Source organism: Pygocentrus nattereri, chromosome 4 (assembly GCF_015220715.1).
Source record: "Pygocentrus nattereri isolate fPygNat1 chromosome 4, fPygNat1.pri, whole genome shotgun sequence".
Taxonomy (NCBI): Eukaryota; Metazoa; Chordata; class Actinopteri; order Characiformes; family Serrasalmidae; genus Pygocentrus; species Pygocentrus nattereri.
This window is the reverse complement of record NC_051214.1, coordinates 17,646,181-17,670,675: the sequence shown is the minus strand read 5'-3', so window position 1 is coordinate 17,670,675 and position 24,495 is coordinate 17,646,181. Positions and strand designations below refer to the sequence as shown.

Here is a 24,495-nt window from a genome sequence, read left to right as displayed (position 1 = left end):
AGACGCTATATGGCAGAGTGTTTCATCTCCTGTAACCTGAGAGGGGCTGCGGGCTGGTACTGGGGAACGGGAACAGTTGGTGTGTATTGGCTCAACGGCTCCAGAGTCACCAGAGTGACAGAGGAGATCTTGCGCCGATGACACGAGCTGCTAAAAACAAACCCTGGACACAACACTGAACACACATTTAACCTTATTATGAGGGATCAGAATGTTCTGTCCGATCTCTCTTAGTCAAATGTAAAATTCAAACTTCTACGTGAAAATCAGTAACCCGTTCTCCACAGAGGACTGAAGGGTGACATTTTCTGCACATTTTAGTACAGCATTTATTTATTTTTTATATTTTTTTCATTTAACATTTTGGAGGAAAATAAAACAAAGTATAAAACGTGGCCTATTGCACAGGCTGCATTTTGTGTTATTCACTCTAAATTATCTTTTTCCAGCATGTTAAACTCAGCAAAAAGACTAATTGTGGATCAAAAATCAATGCAAAAAATGCAAATGTGTGTCTCTGCAGATGACGTAGTCATTCAATCAATAAGACACTGTTTGACGGGGTGCCAAAACTTTTGCACAGGACAGTATCACTAATACTCGGCCTCATGCAACGTTCGGGCACCCTGGTCAAACTACGTAATCTGTTGATTTTGTTATTGCACGCAACAACATTCAACATTTTCTACTGGGGAACTAACATTAATATAACATGTCCTGCAGGTTTTCTGTAAATTTTTTTGCTGAATTTATTACTTTGGGGAAAAGGAAACAAAAAGGCCAAATTAAAGAAACATCGCCTTAAAATATGCAGAATTTTGTTCTATGTGGAGGATGTGCACTTATTGTAACTTAGAAAAATAACATGTTAAAAAGGGGTGATAAAAAATATAACAATAATAATAATAGACTTGTTTTATTAGACCATTTATTAGCACACCATAAGGATCTGTGCCCTAATCAGAAACACATAAGAAAAACAGAAATATTGATGGATAAAATGAGTTAATAGGTTTTTTCCATTGTGGTCCCTTAAGATAGAAGCTCACACCAAAGGCGGCAGATTTAATATGAGAATGGCACAATCAATATAAATCTTATGATGTATCCAAATCACAAGGATTAAACTATAATACATGTATTTCTTTTTTTATTAAACCATCTAAACACAGTCCGGAATTATTTAAATTTTCTATTCTTATTAGAACAGAACTACATTCTTATTATTAGAACTACAGTCCCCAGCATGCACTGCAGTGTAGAGCGCATACTGACCCCTTTCTTCAAAAACAATCTCTGGTTCAGCAGTTAAACTAAAAGACGCATTTTATTTAGGATTATTTTCGCATAAGTATTCAGTATTGATGTGATATGATGGCCATTCAGTTCATGGCAAAACATTCAGTAAAGATTAAATAAAAACAGATTGGCTGAGATCTTTTAACACGGCCCTTTTAGTGGTTGAGTTGGACACCCCTGCTTAATTGATGTTTGGATTCAATAAGGCTGGCAGTAATGAGGTCCAGGTTTTATCTGATCGCAGTTCTCGAATAAATTTGAGTTAACTTGGTTAAATCTGGTTTAATATCGAGTTGGAGCTTCACAAAGTTTCTGTATGATGAAGGGATTAATCTGCTGAACAACGACCACAGCATTATAGAACAGAAGTAGAGTCTACATATTAACCAAAACAACTCACCGGCCACTTTATCAGGTACACCTTGCTAGTAAAAGGTTGGACTCCCTTTCTTCTTCGTGGCATACTTTCAACAAGGTGTTGGAAACATTCCTCAGAGATTTTGGTTGGTGATTTGAGTTCCTGTTGCCTTTCTATCATCTCGAACTAGTCTGCCCATTCTCCTCTGACCTCATCACATCAACGAGGCATTTTCGTCCACACAACTGCCGCTCGCTGGATATTTTTTCTTTTTCGGACCATTCTCTGTAAACCCTAGAGATGGTTGTGTATGAAAATCCCAGTAGATCAGCAGTTTCTGAAGTACTCAGACCAGCCCGTCTGGCACCAACGACCACGCCACGTTCAAAGTCACTTAAATCACCTTTCTTCCCCATTCTGATGCTCAGTCTGCACTTCAGCAAGTTGTATAAATGCACTGAGTTGCAGCCATGTGATTGGCTGATTAGCTATTTGTGTTAACAAGCAACTGAACAGAGTTGAGTGTAAGTTTACCGCATATGTGTACATCATTCAACTCTTAACATGAATATTTAACAAGTCAATTAAAAAGATATTCTCAGCTTAAATTCTATTTAAAAGCTCACAGTGTCATTTTATGAGAATTTCTTATAGTATGTACATTTATTTATCAGTAATGTTGGCTCGCTAGTGGAATCTATGATCAGTCTAGATGAGGATTGTTTTTTTTTTAAATGTTAAATCTATTCACTCTAAGATTGTCATTCTCTGACAGGCCAAACAGCCATACACTAAATGTGACTACTTGGTCATCCAAAGGCATTCCGATCATGGAGAAATCCTGCAGCCATTTTCTTCCACGGTCTTCAATACACACTGAAAGCGCCCTTTACAATGGCTCCACATCAGGGAAATCTGGCCCTGTGCTTAACTTGGAGGCAAAGTGGCAGGACCATTAACGAGCATCTGCCCAGGGCTAAGGGCTAATCTGATTACTAGCTTATCAGCACAACTATAGCGCACACAGAGATGGAGTAAGCCACACACACACACACACACACACACACACACACACACACACACACACACACACACACACAAAGCTGGAGTGAGCCAGCATCACACACACATATACAGTGGGGAAAAAAAGTATTTAGTCAGTCACCAATTGTGCAAGTTCTCCCACTTAAAGAGATGAGAGAGGCCTGTAATTGACATTATAGGTAGACCTCAACTATGAGAGACAAAATGAGGGGAAAAAAAAAAAAAAAAAAAAAAAAAAAAAAAAAAAAATCACATTGTCTGATTTTTAAAGAATTTATTTGCAAATAATGGTGGAAAATAAGTATTTGGTCACCTACAAAGAAGCAAGATTTCTGGCTGTCACAGACCTGTAACTTCTTTTTTAAGAGGCTTCTTTGTCCTCCACTCATTATCTGTATAAAAGACACCTGCCCACAACCTCAAAACAGTCATACTCCAAAATCCACTATGGTGTAGACCAAAGAGCTGTTGAAGGACACCAGAAACAAGATTGTAGACCTGCATCAGGCTGGGAAGACTGAATCTGCAATAGGCAAGCAGCTTGGTATGAAGAAATCTACTGTGGGAGCAATAATCAGAAAATGGAAGATCTACAAGACCACTGCTAATCTCCCTCGATCAGGGGCTCCACGCAAGATCTCAGCCCGTGGGGTCAAAATGATCACAAGAACGGTGAGCAGAAATCTGAGAACCACATGGGGGGACCTAGTGAACGACCTGCAGAAAGCTGGGACCAACGTTACAAAGGCTACTGTAAGCAACACACTACGCCGCCAGGGACTCAGATCTTGCACTGCCAGACAGACACTTCAAACTTCAGACGAGCTCGTCTGAAGTTTGCAAGAGAGCATTTGGATGTTCCGGAAGAGTATTGGGAGAATGTCATATGGTCAGATGAAACCAAAGTAGAACTGTTTGGTACACACAACTCGTTGTGTTTGGAGGAGAGTGAACGCTGAGTTGCATCCAAAGAACACCATACCAACTGTGAAGCATGGGGGTGAAGCATTTGGGGCCGTTTCTCTGCAAAGGGACCAGGACGACTGGTCCGTGTACATGAAAGAATGAATGGGGCCATGAATTGTGAGATTTTGCGTGCAAACCTCCTTCCATCGGCAAGGGCATTGAAGATGAAAAGTGGCTGGGTCTTTCAGCATGACAATGATAACAAGCATACTGCCAGGGCAACAAAGGAGTGGCTTCATAAGAAGCATTTCAAGGTCCTGGAGTGGCCTAGCCAGTCTCCAGATCTCAACCCCATAGAAAACCTTTGGAGGGAGAAGTACGTTTTGCCCGCCAAAAGCCCCAAAACATCACTGCTCTGCATGGAGGAATGGGCCAACATACCAGCAGCGGTGTGTGCCAACCTTGTAAAGACTTACAGAAAACGTTTGACCTTGGTCATTGCCAACAAAGAATATATAACAAATTATTGAGATGAACTTCTGTTATTGACCAAATACTTATTTTCCACCATTATTTGCAAATAAATTCTTTAGAAATCAGACACTGATTTTTTTCCTCATTTTGTCTCATAGTTGAGGTCTACCTATGATGTCAATTACAGGACTCTCTGGGAGAACTTGCACAATTGGTGACTGACTAAATACTTTTTTCCCCACTGTACACACACACACACACACACACACACACACACACACACACACACACACACTTGGATTGAGCCAGCATCACACACACATACACACACACTCACACAGCTGGAGTGAGCCACCATCACACACATACACAGCTGGATTGAGCCAGCATCGCACGCACGCACGCACGCACGCACGCACGCACGCACGCACGCACGCACGCACGCACGCAACCGGAGTGAGCAAGCATCACACTCACACACACAAACATACACACAAATCCACACAGAGCTGGAGTGAGCCAGCATCACTCACATGCTCAAACGCTCACAGTGGTGGAGCCATTCAACATTCATCTGACTGCACTTTTATGGATCTAAAACTTCCATTATTAATGGTAACAGCTACCATCAAAGGATAAACAGGGCAAAATAGGGCACAACTGCAGAAACAGAAAGCCGATGGACAGACTGAACGACACCTCTGAATCTTCTGCAAAGCTGCAAACTCAAGAAATAACACGACCAGGTAATTTAAAAATCCTCCCCCAACTTTAATTCCTTTAGAGTCAACAGTATAAATAGATGTTTCTGGATAACGAATCATGTTGGACAGTAACAAAGAAAACAATGACCAAGCTTTGATTGCACAGGTGCAGCAAGGGGTCCCTGTTGTTTTCCAGGTGTGGCGAAGTAGAGACGGACCCACAGGCTCAGGCCTCCTTATGTCCACTACACTATTTAAAACTCCCAAGTTCATATGTTCACTATTGAAAAAAGGCTAAAAATGTCTAAAAGCATTCCAGATCGCAGGGTATTTTCAAGTGTACTAGATGCTGGTGGCAAAACATGATATATATAAAAAAAAATATTTAAGCCAGTATTTTTTAAATCTAGTCCTCCAATCCCACTGCACACCTCAGCTAAACAACAAGTCCTTCATTATTTCAGTGAGCCTGTAAGAGCAGGAAAAACAGTCCTGCAGAGGTGGTTCGAGGACCAGTTTGAAAAACCACTGATTCAGTCCATTAAAATGATCGTGCGCTCAGAGGTTCATATATATCTGGCTGAGTTACTGGGCGTAGTGTTCACCTAACAAACCAACACGGTACGCAGCATCGCGAGATAGGAGAAATATGATGAAATGCTACGGACTCGTACATTTTCATTTGGCATCTTAACTCCAACATCTAAGAATTATTTTAATGGTTACATTTTGGGAAGAAAATATAAAGAATGACCACAACTGCAGGGACAGGATCAACAATAAAAGACAAAATTTGGCATTAACCCTAAATGATATGGACCATCCAACAGTGCGAAACAGCAAGCTTACAATACAAAACCAAAACTGACTGATGATATTCACACATAATATACTGAGCTTCTCCTTAAAGGAGGATGAGAATGTTTGCTCAGAATTAAGATTTTTTTTTAAAGCTTAACAAAATACATGTGACAATGACTGAAATCTATAAAAACTAGAACAATCTTCAAAATAAATAAACTCATTTATAAAGATGTTATGTCACTGGATACTTTTACAAAAAAAAAAAAAAAAAAAGCAAGTACAGCAATGTTATGTGATTTGGCATCGCGTTCACCTAACCTCAATCAAGCTGATCCCATATCAGTCCACTAACTGCATAAAAACTAAAACTGCATTCAGCCTTAAGACCTACTCATGCCTCTGAGAAGGCTTGCATTGCCTTCTGAAAAACCTGACCAGCGCAGGAAAAGTGCATAGCCATAAATTTCTCTGACCAGCAGTTTTCGAGTGGTACGCCGTTAAGACCTGTGCAGCCACCGGACAGAGCTTTGAGCACTAGGCACTGCACCTCTATTAAAGATGTACATGTTGGCTTTGGTCAGAAGAGACTGGCAGAGCAATGCCTTGTCATTTGCAGAAAAGGGCAAAATAGATAAAGCCTAAAATGAAATGACCTGGTTCAATTTGTTGCAAATGCTCGGTGAGCACAGCCCAACTAGAAGAAAATCTGCTTAGATAAGAGTCACAGACACTCCAGTTCAGAAATCAAGAGTAACAGGATATTTGTGGCCCCTCAGATTTACTTTAGGGACAGGACTGGGAGCGGGGTGGTGGAGTGGTGGGGTGTGGGGGTCGCGGAAGGTGTACAGGAGCATGTACAGTGTGCGTGAGTGCTGGACAATAAGGGCATGCAGTTATTGCTGTGCATGCACCCGGATGAGCCTTCAACTCCATGCTACTTACACAAGATAGTCCCAGCGCTGTTTTACCGATTTAAAAAACAGAGAAAAAAGAAAATCAGACCCAGAATAGACCACCCCCCCCCCACAAAGGAATCAAGCCCATTTCCTTCCAGGCTCACAGTTAGATGGGTTTCCAGATGAAAGTGACAGACAATTGAGAAGAATAATTGAGGTGAGCTTGGCAGAAGATTCCCATCCCATTCGCTTCCGATAACGTCAGTGCCGAGGACTTGGGCAGTAGCCACAGTTTGGTGCCCTGCATTCCATCAAAGGTGGGGAAGACCTCACAATGAAACCCCTGCAGCGGGCAAGGTGCTCACTGCTGGGCGGAGTACATGGGCTGGCTGGCTGCGAAGTGGGTGGTCTCCGAAGTGATGATGGTGGAATGCGGCTGGATCACAATAGGGGGACTTGAGCCTGCAGGAACAACCAGGAAAAATTCAAAATCAGTCATTTATTCATGACACAACCATTTGGTTCTGCAGCAGAGGTGCTTTCTTAAAGGGGAGAGCCACACAAATATGAAGATGTACAAAAGCACACAGGACGTGGACGTGGTTTCCAAACCAGCTCCTGACAGAGGCTTGCATTTTCCCTGCTTCAACCAATCAGCTCATTAACAGTGCCTGAATAGAAGTGGGTGGGTTAGAGCAGGGGAGGGTATACCACTGTACCCCACTCATCTGGCCAGTTCTCTTAAGAGTAACCTCCTAGTGTCTTATATTTGGCATAATTTAGTAGACATGGGAGAAAAAAAAAAATAATGCAGTAAATCTTCATGCTAGGCAGCATTACTGCATAGAAGCCCTAGAATCAATTTCCATGATTTAATTTAACATTATCTGCTGCGTGCACGTCTCGATCCCTAATAAAACCACCTGATCAATTTCAGCAGACTGGATGGAATTGGATCTGCCTTAGAGGGTTAATTATGACTGACTGGACATGTATTAAGCCCAGTTTCAGTCAGTGTGTCGTTATGAAAAGTTAGTTTAGTGGATTATATGCTCGGTTTGTATATAGAGGCACACTGATTTTTTTTTGTTGTTTTTTTAAAACACAAACTTATCAGCCTCCTCAGATTTTATTAAGAACTTCAGTGTTTATAGAGAAGCCATTTTCTATTATTCTTGCTTTGGATAGTAAATTAAAATGACTGTAATTACGTTGCAGACATCACAACCCCTGGTTCCCATCAGCACCACTGTAAAGAAATCCAAATTCCTCTACAATGCACTGCGTTTCAGATTAAACCACTCTGAAGGACTTCGTTCACGTCTCAGTGACGGAATTATGAAGGATTCCTCTTTAAGAAGCAGGGAAAATCTGTTTGAATGTTGGAGGAATTATTTGCAGTTAAGCAATAAACCACAATACGGCAACATACACCAAAATAGTCATTACAACTGAAGTACAGCCAAATCATATCCTGGGGGCAGTTTCAACTCCTACCCCTTAGATTATTGTTATAACCATGTTTAAGGATCTAGTTTTGATACTGAGAATGAGATGAAAGTCTATTTCAACTCAAGCACAGCTGATCAACTCCTCTGTACCTTAAAAGGCTGAGATGGGTGTGTCTGTGTACTTGCACACCACATATCACAGGACTAGCCCTGTGTGATGTCACTATAGCCACACTGCAAAACATAGACACAAATCCACAGAGACTGTTACCGATAGACCTTGCAGGCAGAGTCTAATGAATTACAGGAGTATTTTTCAACATTACACTCTATTCAACACCACAGCAGCTTCTTTGAGCTCGTCAGTGCTACCCTCCGCTCCTGTCGGAGGTGTAGACACGTTCAGCCAAGAAACCTACCTCCCCATCCCTGACGCAGCTCATCCAGCTCATCGTCTCTCTAACGGACACCATCCATATGCAGCAAGGAGGGGCAAGACAAAAAGAATGATTATGATGAATCCATAATGAAAGCACCATCTCTCACTAAACAAAGTTTCAGCCATGCACAGAAACTGCATGGAAGGAATGAGGAGGAAGGAAAGGAGGGGGGGGGACTAAGGAGTGAAGGGACACTCAGCACCATGTACCACCAACTGGGACAAAGTGGGGCTTAGAGGTGAACTGAGCATGATAGGGCGCAACAGATGTCTGGCTTTGACAGGACAGCAGCGTCTCTGTGTGGAACTCCCGTCTCACTTCTCAATGACAACCTGGAGCTCACTACTGCACCCAATTACGTCCGAGTTCTACAGTTAAAAGCCCCCACACTCACTAACTTGTCAAAGCTTAAAGTAAATAAGGTTTTGTGCCGCAGTAAGCTTTTCTGAGCATACTGTGGATATTTAATACTTAAATAACACAGAAAACCTGTATGCTTCATCAAAAAGAAAACAATTATTTCCGTTTATCTAGGTTTTCTGTAGTATTGTATGTATTTCATTAAACAAAAACACTACACTGTATAGTGTCCGAGCATTATTTAAATTCTGGCACTTTATTCTGTTTCAACTAGGGCTTATTATTATGCACTACAGTATAAATTCTACTTATTTATTTTGTGATTTCATAAAATTTTACTGACATACTACAAGATAATGAACAAACATCACTGCTAATTTTCATAGCAAGTTGGATGGTCCTGCTTAATCTGGCAACCCTGAACAGGTTGCCGGTTCTGTTTGAACAGACATGCAGTGTAGCAGAGCAGAGAAGACAGCGTCTTTTTAACCAACTATATGGTCAGCTCTTGCCAGAGAACAGTGGAGTGATCAAGGTTTTAAAGCTACTCAAAACACTGGCGTTAACATGCAGTGCAGTCTGAACAGATTTCCTACAGGTCTCCTTTATTTTCAGTAATATGTGCTTTTAAGAACATGATACCTGGCTTACAGTTTGGAGCGGCACCTGGAGTTGTTGAGATCTTCCCTCTGAACTCACTTCATTAACAGCTACTAGCGCTGCTCTGTAGGCGACGCTGCCTGTCTGCAGTGACAGCAGAGGAGGGTAAAGTTCAGCTCCTCACTGCTGGGCTTTAGTTATATTTAGGGATCATACGCCCCCTCCCCAAATTCTCACATTTGTGGGTTTCTTTGGTCTCTTGTGCTCTGTCTCGCTGTATATTTTCTCGTTTTCTCATATCTCTCTGTTTGGAGTCCCTGAAAAGCCTCCATTTGGAGGGTCATGTAGCCCAAACACTTCACCCTCCCACCCCTCTCTCTCACCCCACCCCTCTATCTCAACAAGAATTGGGACACCCTACCCCTAGACGTGAACGCACAAAACAGAGGGGTAAGGGCTGAGTGGTAGGGGCGAGGGGTGAATTGGGACTGGGCCAAAGTATTTCTTGGTGTAATCTTGACTCAAACTAAAATACATGAAGCTTATAAAATTTTTGGCAGCCTTTTAGAAGATGTACGGTTCTGATACGGGGCAGAGGGGACAAATCTTAGTAACACTGTGAAATCCAGATATGATTTCTACCAGTTCTGTTAGACAATTAAATTCAAACAGTCTCTGAAAACCAGATGAGGTTTCAGCATTTGAAACTGCATTGATTGGTACTGAATATTGATGTAGAAGCACCAAGTTATGAACTAGTTTTACTAGGTCTGATCAAACAAGGCAAATCTGAGTTTCACACTGTGTAAATCCTCACTAAATCACCCAATCCAAGCCCATAGAAACTCAACCAAGATGCAATGGTCAAATTTTTTAATCAGAGACCATTTCATTTAATCAGATTTCATATTTTATATCATGCTGTAAACACAAACTTCCAGGGATTAATCGGCATGCAACAAACAACAAGCAACAAACAAGCAAACCACGGCAAAGCAGATGAAATGAGAGACGGGTCACGAGATGGACACTCGCAGCTGATTAGTAGAAACGAGTGCGTACTGAAGGAGGTGGGCGGATCGTGCTGACAGGAGTGTGATATTTGAACAGGTTAATCTTACGAGTCATTTCGACTCCGGCAGAGCGTCACTGGGATTCTCTGGACCTGGACTTGGCATGGGCTGTACAATTATTATTGTCTCACCTGTCCAGTGAAAGAAAATAACACACTTACACTCATTCGCAAGTTTTTTTTTGTTACATTATCAACTCATATGTACAGGTTCAAAAAGTACTTATTTATGCTTGTTTACAAGAGTTAAGTTAGTAAACCTGCTAAGAGCCGCCACACTTTCAACTAGTACACTAATTAACAACAAAACTATATGACCAAAAGTCTTTACTTGTATTTACAACACTAATTATTTTAGCTCATACTGTCAAAATTAGGGCAGACCATTATAAAAATAGGTCAAATATTTATTATGACCACACACCAATCAGTCATAACGTTAAGTCTGACAATTAAGCTTGTATTGCTGTAATAAAAGGTGACAACTTGGTTAGAACATAATCTGCTTGTTAAAAAAATATAGGCAATATTAATATATAATACATTATATATAATATAGGCAATATTAATAGCCAACCAATATAACAGTCAAGCCCTACATCCTAGGAAAATAGTGTACCTTTAAATAAGACACACATACACCACATAAGACAAAGCCACATATCCAACACAGTAAATAAGTGAGGCTTGTAAATCATAATATGTTCATCCAAGTTAAAGCTACAATATGTAGGTTTTGGGGATCTGGAGACCTCTCTGGTGGACACATTTAACTGCACACAACACATTTTGTAATGTCAGATGTACTTCAGACACTTCCCAGAATGGATAAATATGACGGAAGACGCTGATGAATTATCTACTGTCATCATATCTTCATCAGTATAATGTTGATTTTGCATTTGAGACCTCAAGCAAGACCTTCTTTGAGCCTGTGCGTGTGACATTAATAAGGCACATGACGACGTGTGTAAAACTCACCTGAAACCTGACTCGACACCTCTGACTCATATCAGGCTTTACAGGGTGATTCATCGCAGCGCATGCACACTATATCTTTGATTTTTCTCTTCTGCTACTTCTTTCAATTTTACTAAAATTTTACATAGTGCCGCTTTAAAAATAAAGGCTTAAAAATGCTCACTTTTATTGTTGCGCTACGACAAACCATACATTTTCTACACAATGGATGTCACAAACCACTGAGCCAAAAACACGGCCTTGCTTGCACTCGGCATCAACTGTCAAAAGCCTCAAACAGGTATAAAACCAAGTCGTCAAACGATGTTCCAGTACTTCAGAAAGATGTAAAAAGATGACTCTTCTCTACCAGAGAGATGGCCAAGGACAAAAAGGCTCTTGGCAGGAACGCTGCCTCATTTGACACTTCATTCATCTCCATACTACACATCAAGGCAAACTGGGCTTCAGATGGACTGAAAAAACGAAGTGGTTTCAAGCAGTGGACAAAATGAGGATTCTGTTCTTGTTGCTGTTTTACAGTTGAAGCAGTCTGCAATACGCAAGAACTACCGTCAGTGCGTGACAGTAATATTGTCATGTCTTGATAAATTGGTTATAAAGCAATTTGCAAAAAAAGCAATCCAAAGTGAGGAACAACTTGCATCCTCAGACATGTTCTACTGCTTCTAATTAACTCCAAGCTTTTTAAATAGCTGCTCTTTCTGCCTGATTAGAATAACAGAACTGCAACTAATGACTTCTTCTACAACAATTCATCAATTAATATAGTGATTATGCTCCTATCTCAGTGAGAAAAAAAAATTTAATTACCGACCGAAAAGTGAAAACATTAAATTTCTTTTGTTTACATTATGGTGACCTTAATTTCTCAGTTGAAATTCTTTTACAAAAATCCCATTGAATCCAAAAACAGTCAGACAGCAATAGTCTGTAACAAAAGCAGGACTGAACACAAGAAATTATAAAGGATATAAGAAAGGTTTCCAAAAGTCTCCAAAGTTAAGAACAACATTAAAGGACTTGTATCTTTGTATCTTGTAAGTTTTTGAAAGTCTTGTATACTTGAAGTGACACGAAACTCGCAAGGTTTGTATTACAGCAAATTCACAAGTTTAAAAGCTTGCATACTCCGTGATATACTGTCTACTGTTTTGCTTTGGCTGTTGCATTTGATCCAAATAATCTCAGGCTTTGTCACATAGCATGTCTGTCCACGGAGATTTCGCCCATCAGCCACATTCATGACATGGCAAGCGTCTTTATGATCACTTCATACTGTTCACCCAATCAGATGAACGTAGTCTCTGCAACTTTACCAAAGCTTTAAGTGTTAACGCAACTTAATTGTGCAGAAACAGCCTCATTTACTATTTCTTCTCTGGGACAACTTACTTCGTCTCTTCTGAGAGACATTAAATTTCCTGACAAGTAGCCAAATATTACAGGCACTGACTCAGAATCAGCGGGAGAAGAAAACACAGTGGAACATTTTTGCGCACCAAAATCGCATTGCTGAGAGACAAGACCTCCAGTTCTGTGTTTTGTGCTTTGACTTTTCTGTGTTGTAACTTTTGTGGGTCTTGCTTTCTTGACATCATCTCACTTTTCCACAACCATCATTTATACTTGTCTGTGAAAATGATTTCTGTGGACAAATGCCATACTGCGACCATGTCCACAGAACATGTGGAATATATTTAATAAACGTACCTACACTGTTAAAAAGATTCTGTTTAGGTACATTTTTCATTCATCAAGGTACAAACAGTGTAAATGTTCCCTCAAAGGTTCTACAGTGGTTCTAAGGTCGCAAGGCGGGGTGTGTGGAGTCAGTACAGCTTAGAACATATAATATCAGTGGATTATGGTTCAGCTATGTTCCCTGACTAAAGGTACTGACATGGAGCCTTGAGGGTTCCACCACAGTGACAGGAGAGGGGACTGACCCAGAGACAGTCTAGTACCTTTATTTCTGAGAGCGTATGAACATTATAGGGTGCAATATAAAAAATAAATTAAATCCTACATCAACAATTAGTCAGCTTTGTTTTCTAAACTGTTGCCCAAAGTAACGTGTTAGATCAGAATGAAGGGTGAATCAGACGTCTCTGTAGGGCTCCCTTGTCCCCTTCATTAGCCACATTTACATGCAACCCAATTATCCGTTAATAATGCAACTAATAGCTCAATCGGAATCATATACGTCCATATATACACCGCAGTCAGAATAGTCTAGACAGATTGAGACCATTCGGAATATAGTTTCTATCCAATTGATCGAGGTGGATAACCCTGTAAATAATCCTTTAAATAAAAGAACAATATCAGTGTAAACGTCTGTATCTGATTACATTCCCTATCGGAAAGTTTAAGTCCATTCTGCAGAGGAGACGAAGTTTATACTCTGATCTTTAAAAGATGACGGTGGGACGGACGTCCAGCTTATGTGTCTCAGTACAAGACGTCTTTCTCTCGGCCTTCTTTAATAAGGACATGCGAAGGAAGTTTTCCTGAGTCTGACGTCATTTTAAAGCAGTTAAAAACACAAGCACTGCCCACTGCTGCTCATCTCACTGACTGGAATCACGGGATGCTGGTTGTCATGGTAACATCTACACTAAGCGGTTCTCTGCGCACTCTCATAATTTTGGATCGGATTACTTGTAGTGACAATGTTAATGAAGATTTCCCATCAGATTGTTAAGCAGAGTGAGAATAAACAGCACAGTCTTAATCTGTAATCAGAATATATTCAATCGGACAGGCCAAAATATTTGCATGTAAACACAGTCACTGCTCCTCTCTGAAAGAAAGTGAGTTTCCCGTCAAACAGAAAAATTGACGTATGCTCCGATATGGACACCACAACGGTGGAGAAAGGATCATGGGGCAGAGACAGATTTCTTGATTTCCACCTTTCCCCAGCCAGATGATACAGAAAATGTCACAACGACTCACCTCCCCCGTCCTGTTCTGCTTTGATCTGAGCCTCCAGGTCCTCTGGATCCACGTACTGGTAGTTCTCGTCATCCTCGGGGGGCTTGCACTTCCCGCAGCAGAAGCAGCAGCAGCAGCAACAGCAGCAGCAGGTGAAAAGCGTGCAGCACAGCGCCATCGCCTGCGGAACAGATGCCGAACCCAGATGAGCCATCATCCTTTCACAGAGACTCATCAAACTCTATCAGCCACTCCATGGACTTTGTCTCAAGGCCAAAGGGACAAACACGCCACGCTAAGATTGCCTCCTCGTCATCAACCGTCACAAACTTTAAAGCGCGTGTTTTGTGAATACGCATCAACCTGGCATCAAAGACACCAGGGCCAGTACAAGAAAACAGCGCTAGTGCATATCTCATTCACAAGGAGGAGTTTTGCCCATGTAGATCAAAGCAAGCTGAGGTCCTCGACTCAAACTGAATCGCCTCACCATCTACATTAACACCACTCTAGGACATGAGGCCTGGATCAAAGGCCACTCTTCCAGACGATGTGAAAGGCAGACTGTTCTGAAAGGCTGATTGCTCTAAGAACAAAGCTGATTCCGGAGAACATCTGCTCACCTTGCCTCTTTGTCATGGTAGGTATAAACCGTTATGTTTAGTGTTAGTTACTCTGGTTACTTTTAAAACTGCAGAGATCAGAATTAAATTCATGTAAAAAGCATAAATTATTTTAAACTTTACCGCCCTGCTACTGAAAAGGATCCAGATTCCTTCTCAACTGTGGAAAAATAAATCAAAATCAACTTTAAACCCAGTTTTTACCTTAAACCACCACTTTGACATGAGGAAGTAGTATTTGACACTCTCCTCTCCAAACTGCTCGGAGACATAAAGACCCATGGAGCCATATTCATCATAGATCTTCCTCTTGGTGTCATCGTTGAGGATGGAGTTGGCATTGTTGATCTCTTTGAACTTCTCAGCAGCTTCAGGATTGTCTGGGTTCTTGTCTGGGTGGTATTTCAGGGCAAGTTTCCTGCGTGGGAAAGAATGAAACCCAGCTCAGCTTTCCATAAGGAATCTTGGTAGTTGGTTAGAGTAGTGGGTAACACTGCTGCACCTGACACTGTAGACTGGGGTATAGGCACCCTACACTATACCAATAAGAGTCCTTGGGCAAGACTCCTAACACTACTCTCACCTACCTGTGTAAAGTGATCAAACGGTAAGCTGCTCTGGATAAGAGCATCAGCCAAATGCTATCCACAGTATCTCTATGGTTCGTAATGCAAAAGGTTCAACTGGTAACTATAAATTAAGGTCTAGGCGTATTTTTGGCCTTCAAGACCAGTATATCCACTTTCTTTGACTAGGGGATTGAACACCGAACAGTGTGCCTGATGCTCATAAAGGCATCATGCGGCTGTTTAGTTGCTTCTGATTGGTCTAACTCATCTATAGGCACTTCACAAGCTCTATGTTATTAGCTAAATTAAAATAAAATCCCCACTTAAAACAAAACAGAATATATATATATATATATATATATATATATATATATATATATATATATATATATATATATATATATATATATATATATATATTATTCTTTTCTTTGCGTGAGAAATTCGGCTGGTCAGTACTTTGTGTCTTAGTTTTCATAAATGAATGAAACTCCAAAATGTCAAAATCCCAGTTTTCCTCTTACCCCATATGTTGTCGATCAGTCAAGACATTTTAGGTGTCCAAAGGCTTTTTTTGTAGTTTTACACTGGAGTATCTCACAACACCTCTATTACAGGGACTGCATTACAGAAATATCCTACCTTTCTGTCTTAAGATCTGACAAGTTAAGGCAAATCTGATCTCACAGCATCTTCTCAAGATAGGAAATCTTAACCTACTCAATCAATGGTCATGTCTATTACCCAGCATCTGACCATATGTGTACAGCTGAAACGTAAAGAAGTATTCATCACGAACAAGTTATCATTATAAACGACCCTGGACAGGGGTCCAACGTCGGTCTGCTAATGGTAAAGCTGGCGGTCCGTTTGCAGTTTTGCTCAGCGTTTTTCCAGGCGGTCCACTGGTGGATAAGTGAGTATTGGACAAAAGTCCTCTTAGGCCTAGTCATTATTTTTTATTTCTCTTGGTTGTTTGTAAAATTTGTGTATGTTTATTTTCTAACATAAAGGTTCCTGTGCATTTAAAATCAGTTTGAAGAGATTAAAAACTAGTTAGAGCTTGTATGCAGGACAATGATCTGGTCAGTCCGAGGGTGGACCAGCAGCGGTGGTCAGTGGGGTGCCGACTTTATCAAATCAGCGGGCCGACATGTGCTGCTGTCTGGGAAGTTAGTTAGCCAGACAGTGAGCGGCTGTTATTGATGTAAAAGAGGTTAAACAAAACTAAAGCATGATAAACAAACTGTGCAGGGTGGTGTGCTGATAAACAGCACAAAGCGATGTCACAACACACTTAACTTCAAGTTTAAGTTAGATTTATCAATGCATACACTAAAGCAGAAAGATTAACTGCTTACTAACAAAAAACACAATATTATGGCACAAAACCTTTAACCATGTCCAGGCATCACTCCAAATACTTCAGCCTGGATGTCTCCGCTATTCTCTTTCCCAAGAGCATCAAAATAAGTGAATGTCTAAAAATATAAGCAGAACATATGCTGTGCTTTTTATATACTCAGGGTTTTTTGTAACATCTTGAGAAACTGACAAATCAGTGGAACACAAGCAGCACAAAGACAAGCAAAAATAATTATTTATGAATTTGCTGCAGTGAGGGATCTTACCTGTATGCCTTTTTAATATCCTCTGCCGAAGCCCCTTTTTCTAAACCTAGCACTTTATATAAGCTGTTTCCTGAAGTGGACATCTTCCTCTGAGGCCGGTCAGAGGGCTGCCTGGGTTCTGCCATGATTTACTGCTTTAAAACAGTAAAAACAAACAAATACATTAAATGTGGAGTAAGTATTATAAATTCAGTTACATAGTTATCAGAAAATCATGTTATATATCATCACTGTGCAATGAAAACCATGGATCTCCTTTTTTGTTGATTTTTAGAGTTCTACATGCATCTCACCGGCTGTCCTTTACATTGTGTAAAAATTTCAGAATGAATGGACCGATAGTCATAAGGAAACGTTCACAGCACAAAGGCTTCTGCTAATCTGCAACACCATCAAGCCCAAGTTAACAGAACTCAGTTTTATAGGAGGCCCAGCAGGCAAACACTTCTTTGATCAACTCTCCTGCAGGTGCACGCCGAAAAGTTAATCCTATTAAGACCTGAACACAACACTGTTTAGACATGTAAGGGGAAGAACTGGAGCACAGAACAATGGCCGAGCGACGAGTTGCCAGCGCACTCCTGTAATACCTCCGCTAAAGACGATTATTACATTGTGCTGATCTCAAAGACATTACACCTCCTGTCAGCAGGAGCAAGCGTACACTAACACGTATGACACGACACTAAAATCCCTTCTTGTTGCTGAATGAGCGAACAACTGACAGACAAACTATTATCAGGCCTATTGATTCTCTTTGAAACTTACAGTGCCGACAACTGAAAACTCTTTCGAGATGACCTCTGTCCTGTTCTTATTTGGTTGGGGTCAGACTGCTGAACACAACCCTTTGTTGAAATGTCTTAAGCTTAGACAAACATGGCAAAGCTACTTTTTCTGCTGGCCTTTGTCATTTCGTTTTTGTTATTGTGAATCGATTCAAAAAACAAAGAGTCATAAATTGGTCACAATTTTCGTGTACATGAAATAAAAAGGCTTGAAATCATAGTAAGTGTGATCAGAAGAAAGCTAGTGAATTACTAACAGGCTAATCCAGTACCAATTTTCTCAGCCAATTTAGTCGTTTCCAATTAGGGCTCCCCCAATCACACGATACCATCAACGCTAGGAGGGTGAAGGCAGCACAGGCTTCCTCAGAGAGCTGTGAAGCACCACAGCATCTTTTTCGAACTGCAGCTCACGCAACGCCACTGGACAGCCAAACACGCTTGGAGGAAAGCGCCAACCACCAGATCTGTTATATCAGCCAACAGACGCCTGCGCTGACCGTCATGCTGAGTGATGGAGGGAGAGGGGACCGTCCTACCCACCCAGAGAACAAGCCCAATATTCCTGAAGAAAAACAAATCAGATCGCAGGCTGCGAGACACAAAGAGGGTTTTATAATCGGGGTCGGAACCCAAATGTTCAGAAGAGCGGTTTTGTCCTTTCAACAAAAATCAAACCACCTCAGCTGCCATAACATTTTATGTCTGTGTTAATATTTGCTGTGTGCGCTGATGTGCTTGGACAAGTAAGAAATATATTAACAAAAACACAGACTTGCTCTGCTTTACGCATCGGCTCAGCTACAGCTGCTTTTCTCGCATCTCTGGCAGGAAACTTTTTGGCAGAAAACCTCAAAAGTAGAACAGTTTCTGGTAAAATGTCTAAAAAGAGGCTGAAGTTGCTTCTCAGTCATCAGCTTTTTGTTCTAAATTTCCTGTTTCACCTTAAACAGTGCCAGAATCCAACTGCTGTACCGTTTGAGGTGGAATCTGAATTCAGCTTTGTGACTTCAGTGTTTCAGTTTCTCATTGCAAGTTAAACGTATCAGGAAACCAGCTGGAGTGATTATAAACACTAATAAGTCCATTCGTCTCTAAATTATCAACGTTCGTCTTAAATCTCTCTTTGCCATTTCGTAGCTACTAGCTGGGCGAGACTGAGTCTGTGTTGCTGTGGTGACCAGCAGTCTGCGCTCTTCAGGGTTAAAGGGTGAATCAGCATTCTACATTAACTCCAGCGTTTAAGACCATTTACTGTTAAACTGTGTTGAACGATCAGCTGAGCTTTATTTTATCGTAAAGGAGGATCATTTTATTATTACCTACTAATCTAATTCAGCTGTGGAGCCATGACAAGGCAGTAAAAGAGCTGCATGTTGCTGACCGCTGCACCACGACAACCTGAATCAAAACAGAATGAAATTGTGGGCTGCCCAGAGATTCTTCCCCTAGGTCATACTAACAGAAAACAGAATTGAAACAGTAATAATTGTTGATAGCCTTAAAATGTGTTATTAACTGAGACCCAAACTGCCTAACTAATATTCACCCATATAATACTGAAGCTGAGTGGCTGCCAACCAAACAGCTCTCCATTAACTGTAACCCAACACCACTGTCTGTCCAGCTACGGTCACTGAGGGCATTTTTAGTTGCTCATACTGTAATTAAACACAGGTATATTTGCCAGGACATAATGAACAAACATGACCACACCTCAAAGCTCTTCATATGTTTTCACTGCAAATAGTGCAGAACGAATCATGGTTATACCAGGCCTTATTTGAGAGACACTAACGCAAACAGATGAAGCAGGGCTACTTCTCTTTAATATACACCGATCAGGCAGAACAGCACCTCCTTGTTTCTACGCTCATTTTCCATTTTATCAGCTCCACTTACTGTATAGGTGCACTCTGTAGTTCTACAGTTACAGACTGTAGTCCATCTGTTTCTCTGATACCTTGTTACCCACTTTTACCCTGTTCTTCAGTGGTCAGGACCCCCCATGGACCCTCACAGAGCAGGTACTATTTGGGTGGTGGGTCATTCTCAGCACTGCAGTAACGTAACACTAACATGGTGGTGGTGTGTTTGTGTGTTGTGCTGGTCTGAGTGGACCAGACACAGCAGTGCTGCTGGAGTTTTTAAATCCTTTAGTGTCGCTGCTGGACTGAGAATAGTCCAGCAACCAAAAACATCCAGCCAACAGCGTCCTGTGGGCAGTGTCCTGTGACCAATGATGAAGGACTAGTGCATGACCAACACAAACTGTGCAGCAGCAGACAAACTATCATCTCTGACTTTACATCTACAAGGTGGACTGACAAGGTAGGAGTGTCTAATAGAGCGGACCGTGAGCGAACAGTGTTTAAAAACTCCAGCAGCACTGCTGTGTCTGATCCACTTGTACCAGCACAACACACACCACAACCATGTCAGTGTTACTGCAGTGCTGAGAATGACCCACCACCCAAATAGTACCTGATCTGTGGGGGTCCATGGGGGTCCTGACCACTGAAGAACAGGGTAACAAAGTATCAGAGAAACAGATGGACTACAGTCTGTTACTGTAGAACTACAAAGTGCACCTATATAGTAAGTGGAGGTGATAAGATGGACAATGAGCACAGAAACAAGGAGGTGGTCAGAATGTTGTGTCTGATTGGTGAATATCATCATTATCAAAGTCTAAAAAAACAAAAACAAATAAACAAGAAAAACCATCCTGAATTGGCCTAGAGCAGGGATGTCCCATCGTATCCATAAACGCCAGTGTAACTCCTGCTTGACTGAAATGAAAGCCTGCAGCCACACTGGTACATTACGGGTACAACTGGTCACCCCTGACCACAGGTCTTCAAATGGACCATGAATCAGTTTCCAGTCCTGGATTTTTAATCATTGGTATTTAACTAAACTGAAGTAACTGATTGTCTATTTCAGTGTCTCACCAGTCCATGAAGGGAAGCGTCTGCTCGAGGTCTTTATGTACAGATCTTTGTTCTAGAGGTTTTCCTCAGTTAAACAAGGTTAAAGGGCGTCAGTTGTAGACACACTGACCTCCAGCAAATGATTAGCCTACCTCTCCTGCGAGTGGCAGACTGTGCCCACAGAGTGTTCAGCCTAATCGATCCTGTCAACGTGCGTCACTCTGAACCAGGGTTTCTCAACCTGTGGGCTGTGGAGCACCAGTGGGCTGAGAAGCCCTGTCTAGTGGTCCGCGGGCCTGAACTTGGTGGGGGAGGCAGTAGTTCACTGTGGGCCAGTAGAGACATATAAACAAAACCCTGCAGTCGCAGGCTAATTAGATGTCATCGGTTTGAGACGATGCAGCAGCAGCGCCCACAGCACAGACAGCCAGAGACCGATGGGTTCCTCAGGGTGTTTCTCCTGCCTTGTTCGGTGCAAACCAACCAAACTTTTTTCTTAAGTACGCTCCGTTCAGACGTGTGTGAACACCCACCTGTATTCAGCGACACAAGTAGACAAGGTCAAACTGATAAACTACTGACAGCGAGGCAGAGATCAAGCAACGCTGATCCAAAAGCCCGAGTGGAGTGAGGCTCATTTCAAAAGAGGTGCTAAAATCCTCAAAAATAAAGAGACTCTAGACCAAACAGCAACTCTGTGGGAGCCATAAGTGTTTTCAGTGAAATCACGATGGATTGTAGCTTCAGATCACAGCCCACATCTACCTTTTATTCCTTTTACCCTGTTTTGACATCTCGGCAAACAGATTTTTAACACAACTGCAGCTGTTTTGTACATTCTTACAGTCCTGTTAAAACTCTCCAGTCAAATAGACGGTGATGTCATTTTAAACTCTTATAATAAAAGAAGCTGAACTGAAAGTCGACCCATTTTTCCCCAAATCTGGGCTATAAACTATAAACAGACGCCATCTCTTCAGTGATCTGCTCTGTAAACATTACTTTTATAAAATAATAAATAATTACTATAATATAATATAAAAGTTTTGGCTTTCAGCAGTAAATTGTAAGTGTATAGTGATATGTGTAGATCATAAAAGACACATTCTGTTATTTGAGGGGAGGTTTTACCAAAAAAACAAAAAAACAAAAAAAAAAAACACACCACACGATTTGTGCACGTAAATTCTTCAAAAAAACTTCAAATATACCCTGAAAGTGGCTTTTGGTGTCACTAAAACATGGTTAACAACAGATGACCACGAACAGCAGGCCTGTGTTCTTCTCGTCAGCCACAGCATGCAAATCACAGATGTCTGCAAAGTACACAAGAACACCTGAGATGGACGCACCTTCACGGTTCTCAAACAGATCTCCACAAATGCGTCGCCATAGGGTCTCATACCTGGTCCTAACCACATTTAAACTGCTGTCCAATAAGCTACTTAAATCGGCACCTCTTGAGGTTAAAACCCTTGTTATATAGCAGGTTAAAAACATTGCTGAACGATTTGTGGAAAATATCTAGTTGTGATTCTTCCGACTAATGTCGTGAGAGCGATTTTAAAAAAGAATTTTAATTCAGGCCAAATTTTTTCAGCCAAGAGGACCAGAAAATGCACCTTTTTTGTCTTGAGGCTCAACCCCTGAGCGCAGTGTCAAACTGCCAGTAAACTGTGGTTGTGATGTCACAACATTTGGATGTTTAGCTGCCTCTGATTGGTCCAACTCACCTATAGCCATTTCCCTAATTCTTATTAGGCTCAATTTCCCCTCTTAGAACTTCTAATGCACACAATTAAGGTGGTTCTTCGGTAAAGACAATGGTTCAAAGTAGAACCTTCAGTGGTTCTTCAGACCAATGGAGAATTTTTTGTGTATGGTTCTATACAGAACCTTTTTGAAAAGAGTTCTCTACAGGCCTAAACTTTTGTTTGTCTCTCTCATACATACAGACATACATATAAAAAAGTTTGGCATCAACATCAACTAAGGAACAGTACCAGCACCCTTTTTGATGCTGTATGGAACTGCATACAGCACATTCTCCAATCTGAAGAACCTTTTTTCACCATGCAGAGAACTTTAAATGGGTCTGAGTCTTCATGGTTCCATATAGAATGACTGTCTTTACTAAAGAAGGTTTTTTAAGAGCAGCTCTTGGATTTGGAAAAAATTGCGATATCGATATAAGAACGATTAATTATCCAGTCCTCGATAAACACGGACACGCACAGTGCAGGGCTGAAGTGAACACACCCTGAATCCTTACAGTGCTGAGATCTATAGCGTGTTTACATCTACCCGACCGATCTACACAGGCGTATTATCATATATAATCACATCTAGACAATTGTTGGGAAGACTAGCCACTGCGGTGTCCTTGTAAAGCGGTAATCCCGTCTAATCCCGGCATCGAGCGCAGATTACTTTCCATTTCGGCTCCGTGTTTCCCTTACAAACTCTGTTCGAGTCGAGCAGGTTCTCAGCTCGACTTACAGAACAGCTTACCGTGAATTAAGTGGTGCTAGATAACTAGAAGTTCTGCTCACTTCGCGTAGCCTGTCCGGCTAACGTGAGATCCATATGACCGAGCCTCGCCGATCCCGGGTCCGTGTGGCTACCAGTAGCGTTAACTCCGCTACTGCCGGCCGGAAGGAGGGGAAAACACGCCGATATGCGTCAGATATGACATATAAACCCAGCCCGTATCGCGGTAAACCGAATAAACCGGACAGCCAGGCGGAAGAGACTCTGCTAACCAGCCTACGCCGAGCGCATCCCCCGGTCTGTGGATGTGAAGCCACAGACAACTAGCCTAGCTGTTAGCCTAGCGTGCTAACCGGCTACACCGCGGCCTGTCCGGTCCAGCAGCTCGGCGGTGCCTCAGATTCGGACCCCGGACTCACCTCGAAACGACGGTGTTCCAGTCCGTTGCTGAACCATAGAGAACTCAGCAGAAGCGTTCCTTATATGTTCTGGCTGCACTTCCTCATTTCAGAACTCTGTCCTCCTTGGAAAGCCAGTGTCCGGTTCTGCTGCTCGGTTCCAACAAGAGTCGACTCCTCGGCTGGTTTAGTGACGCTAAACCGCTCGCTGTGATCCAGTGGCCGCATAACTCGGCTCGACCGCAGCCTGAGGAACCGACTCCCATTCCAGTGAGGAAGAAAGGGAAGAAATGAGTCGATTCTGGGAATATTAATCGACTCCCAGTGTTACAGCAAAAGCTCGACCTGTGAGCAGCGCTCAAGCGATCTCCTGCACATCAAGACGAGCCAGTAGATCTTTGTGTCATGAATAGCATGTGTACGGAGCCCCGCCGGTGACAAATGAAAATAATGCGTGGCCACAACTTAGAAAAGCCACGACTTGACTCGACATGGCCACGACTTGATCCTCTCATTCAAGTTATTTTTATTTATACAGGATGTCACCAGCGGGGCTCTGTGTCTGTGCAGTTATTGATCTGAATGATGCTTTGATTCTCCGTCAGTAATTTTCTTTTTGATGCATAAACGACTTAAATTTTTTTTTAGATTGCTAAACTTTCTTCGGGATCAATAAAGTATCTATCTATCTATCTATCTATCTATCTATCTATCTATCTATCTATCTATCTATC

The 24,495-nt window shown here is 41.7% G+C and overlaps 1 protein-coding gene across 9 annotated transcripts; it reads right to left on the bottom strand.

The window, feature by feature from the left end:
• Positions 1-4,831: 4,831 nt before the first annotated feature.
• Positions 4,832-24,144, bottom strand: dnajc5ga (DnaJ (Hsp40) homolog, subfamily C, member 5 gamma a). 9 transcript variants are annotated; one of them, XR_005130211.1, is made up of 7 exons: positions 23,783-24,144; positions 17,153-17,286; positions 15,157-15,370; positions 14,351-14,510; positions 10,399-10,540; positions 8,356-8,395; positions 4,832-6,947 (listed from the first exon to the last, which is right to left on the bottom strand). XR_005130211.1 is itself a non-coding variant. In XM_017701028.2 (7 exons), exons 2-5 carry the CDS (start codon positions 17,275-17,277, stop codon positions 10,461-10,463), a joined length of 579 nt encoding a protein of 192 aa, XP_017556517.1. In that variant the 5' UTR covers positions 17,278-17,286; positions 23,783-24,140; the 3' UTR covers positions 4,832-6,947; positions 8,356-8,395; positions 10,458-10,460. The 9 variants fall into 9 exon arrangements, 8 of the variants coding, with proteins under 8 accessions (XP_017556517.1, XP_017556518.1, XP_017556520.1 ...); XM_017701028.2 differs by having other exon boundaries at positions 10,458-10,540; positions 23,783-24,140; XM_017701029.2 differs by lacking the exon at positions 8,356-8,395 and having other exon boundaries at positions 10,458-10,540; positions 23,783-24,143.
• Positions 24,145-24,495: the final 351 nt, after the last annotated feature.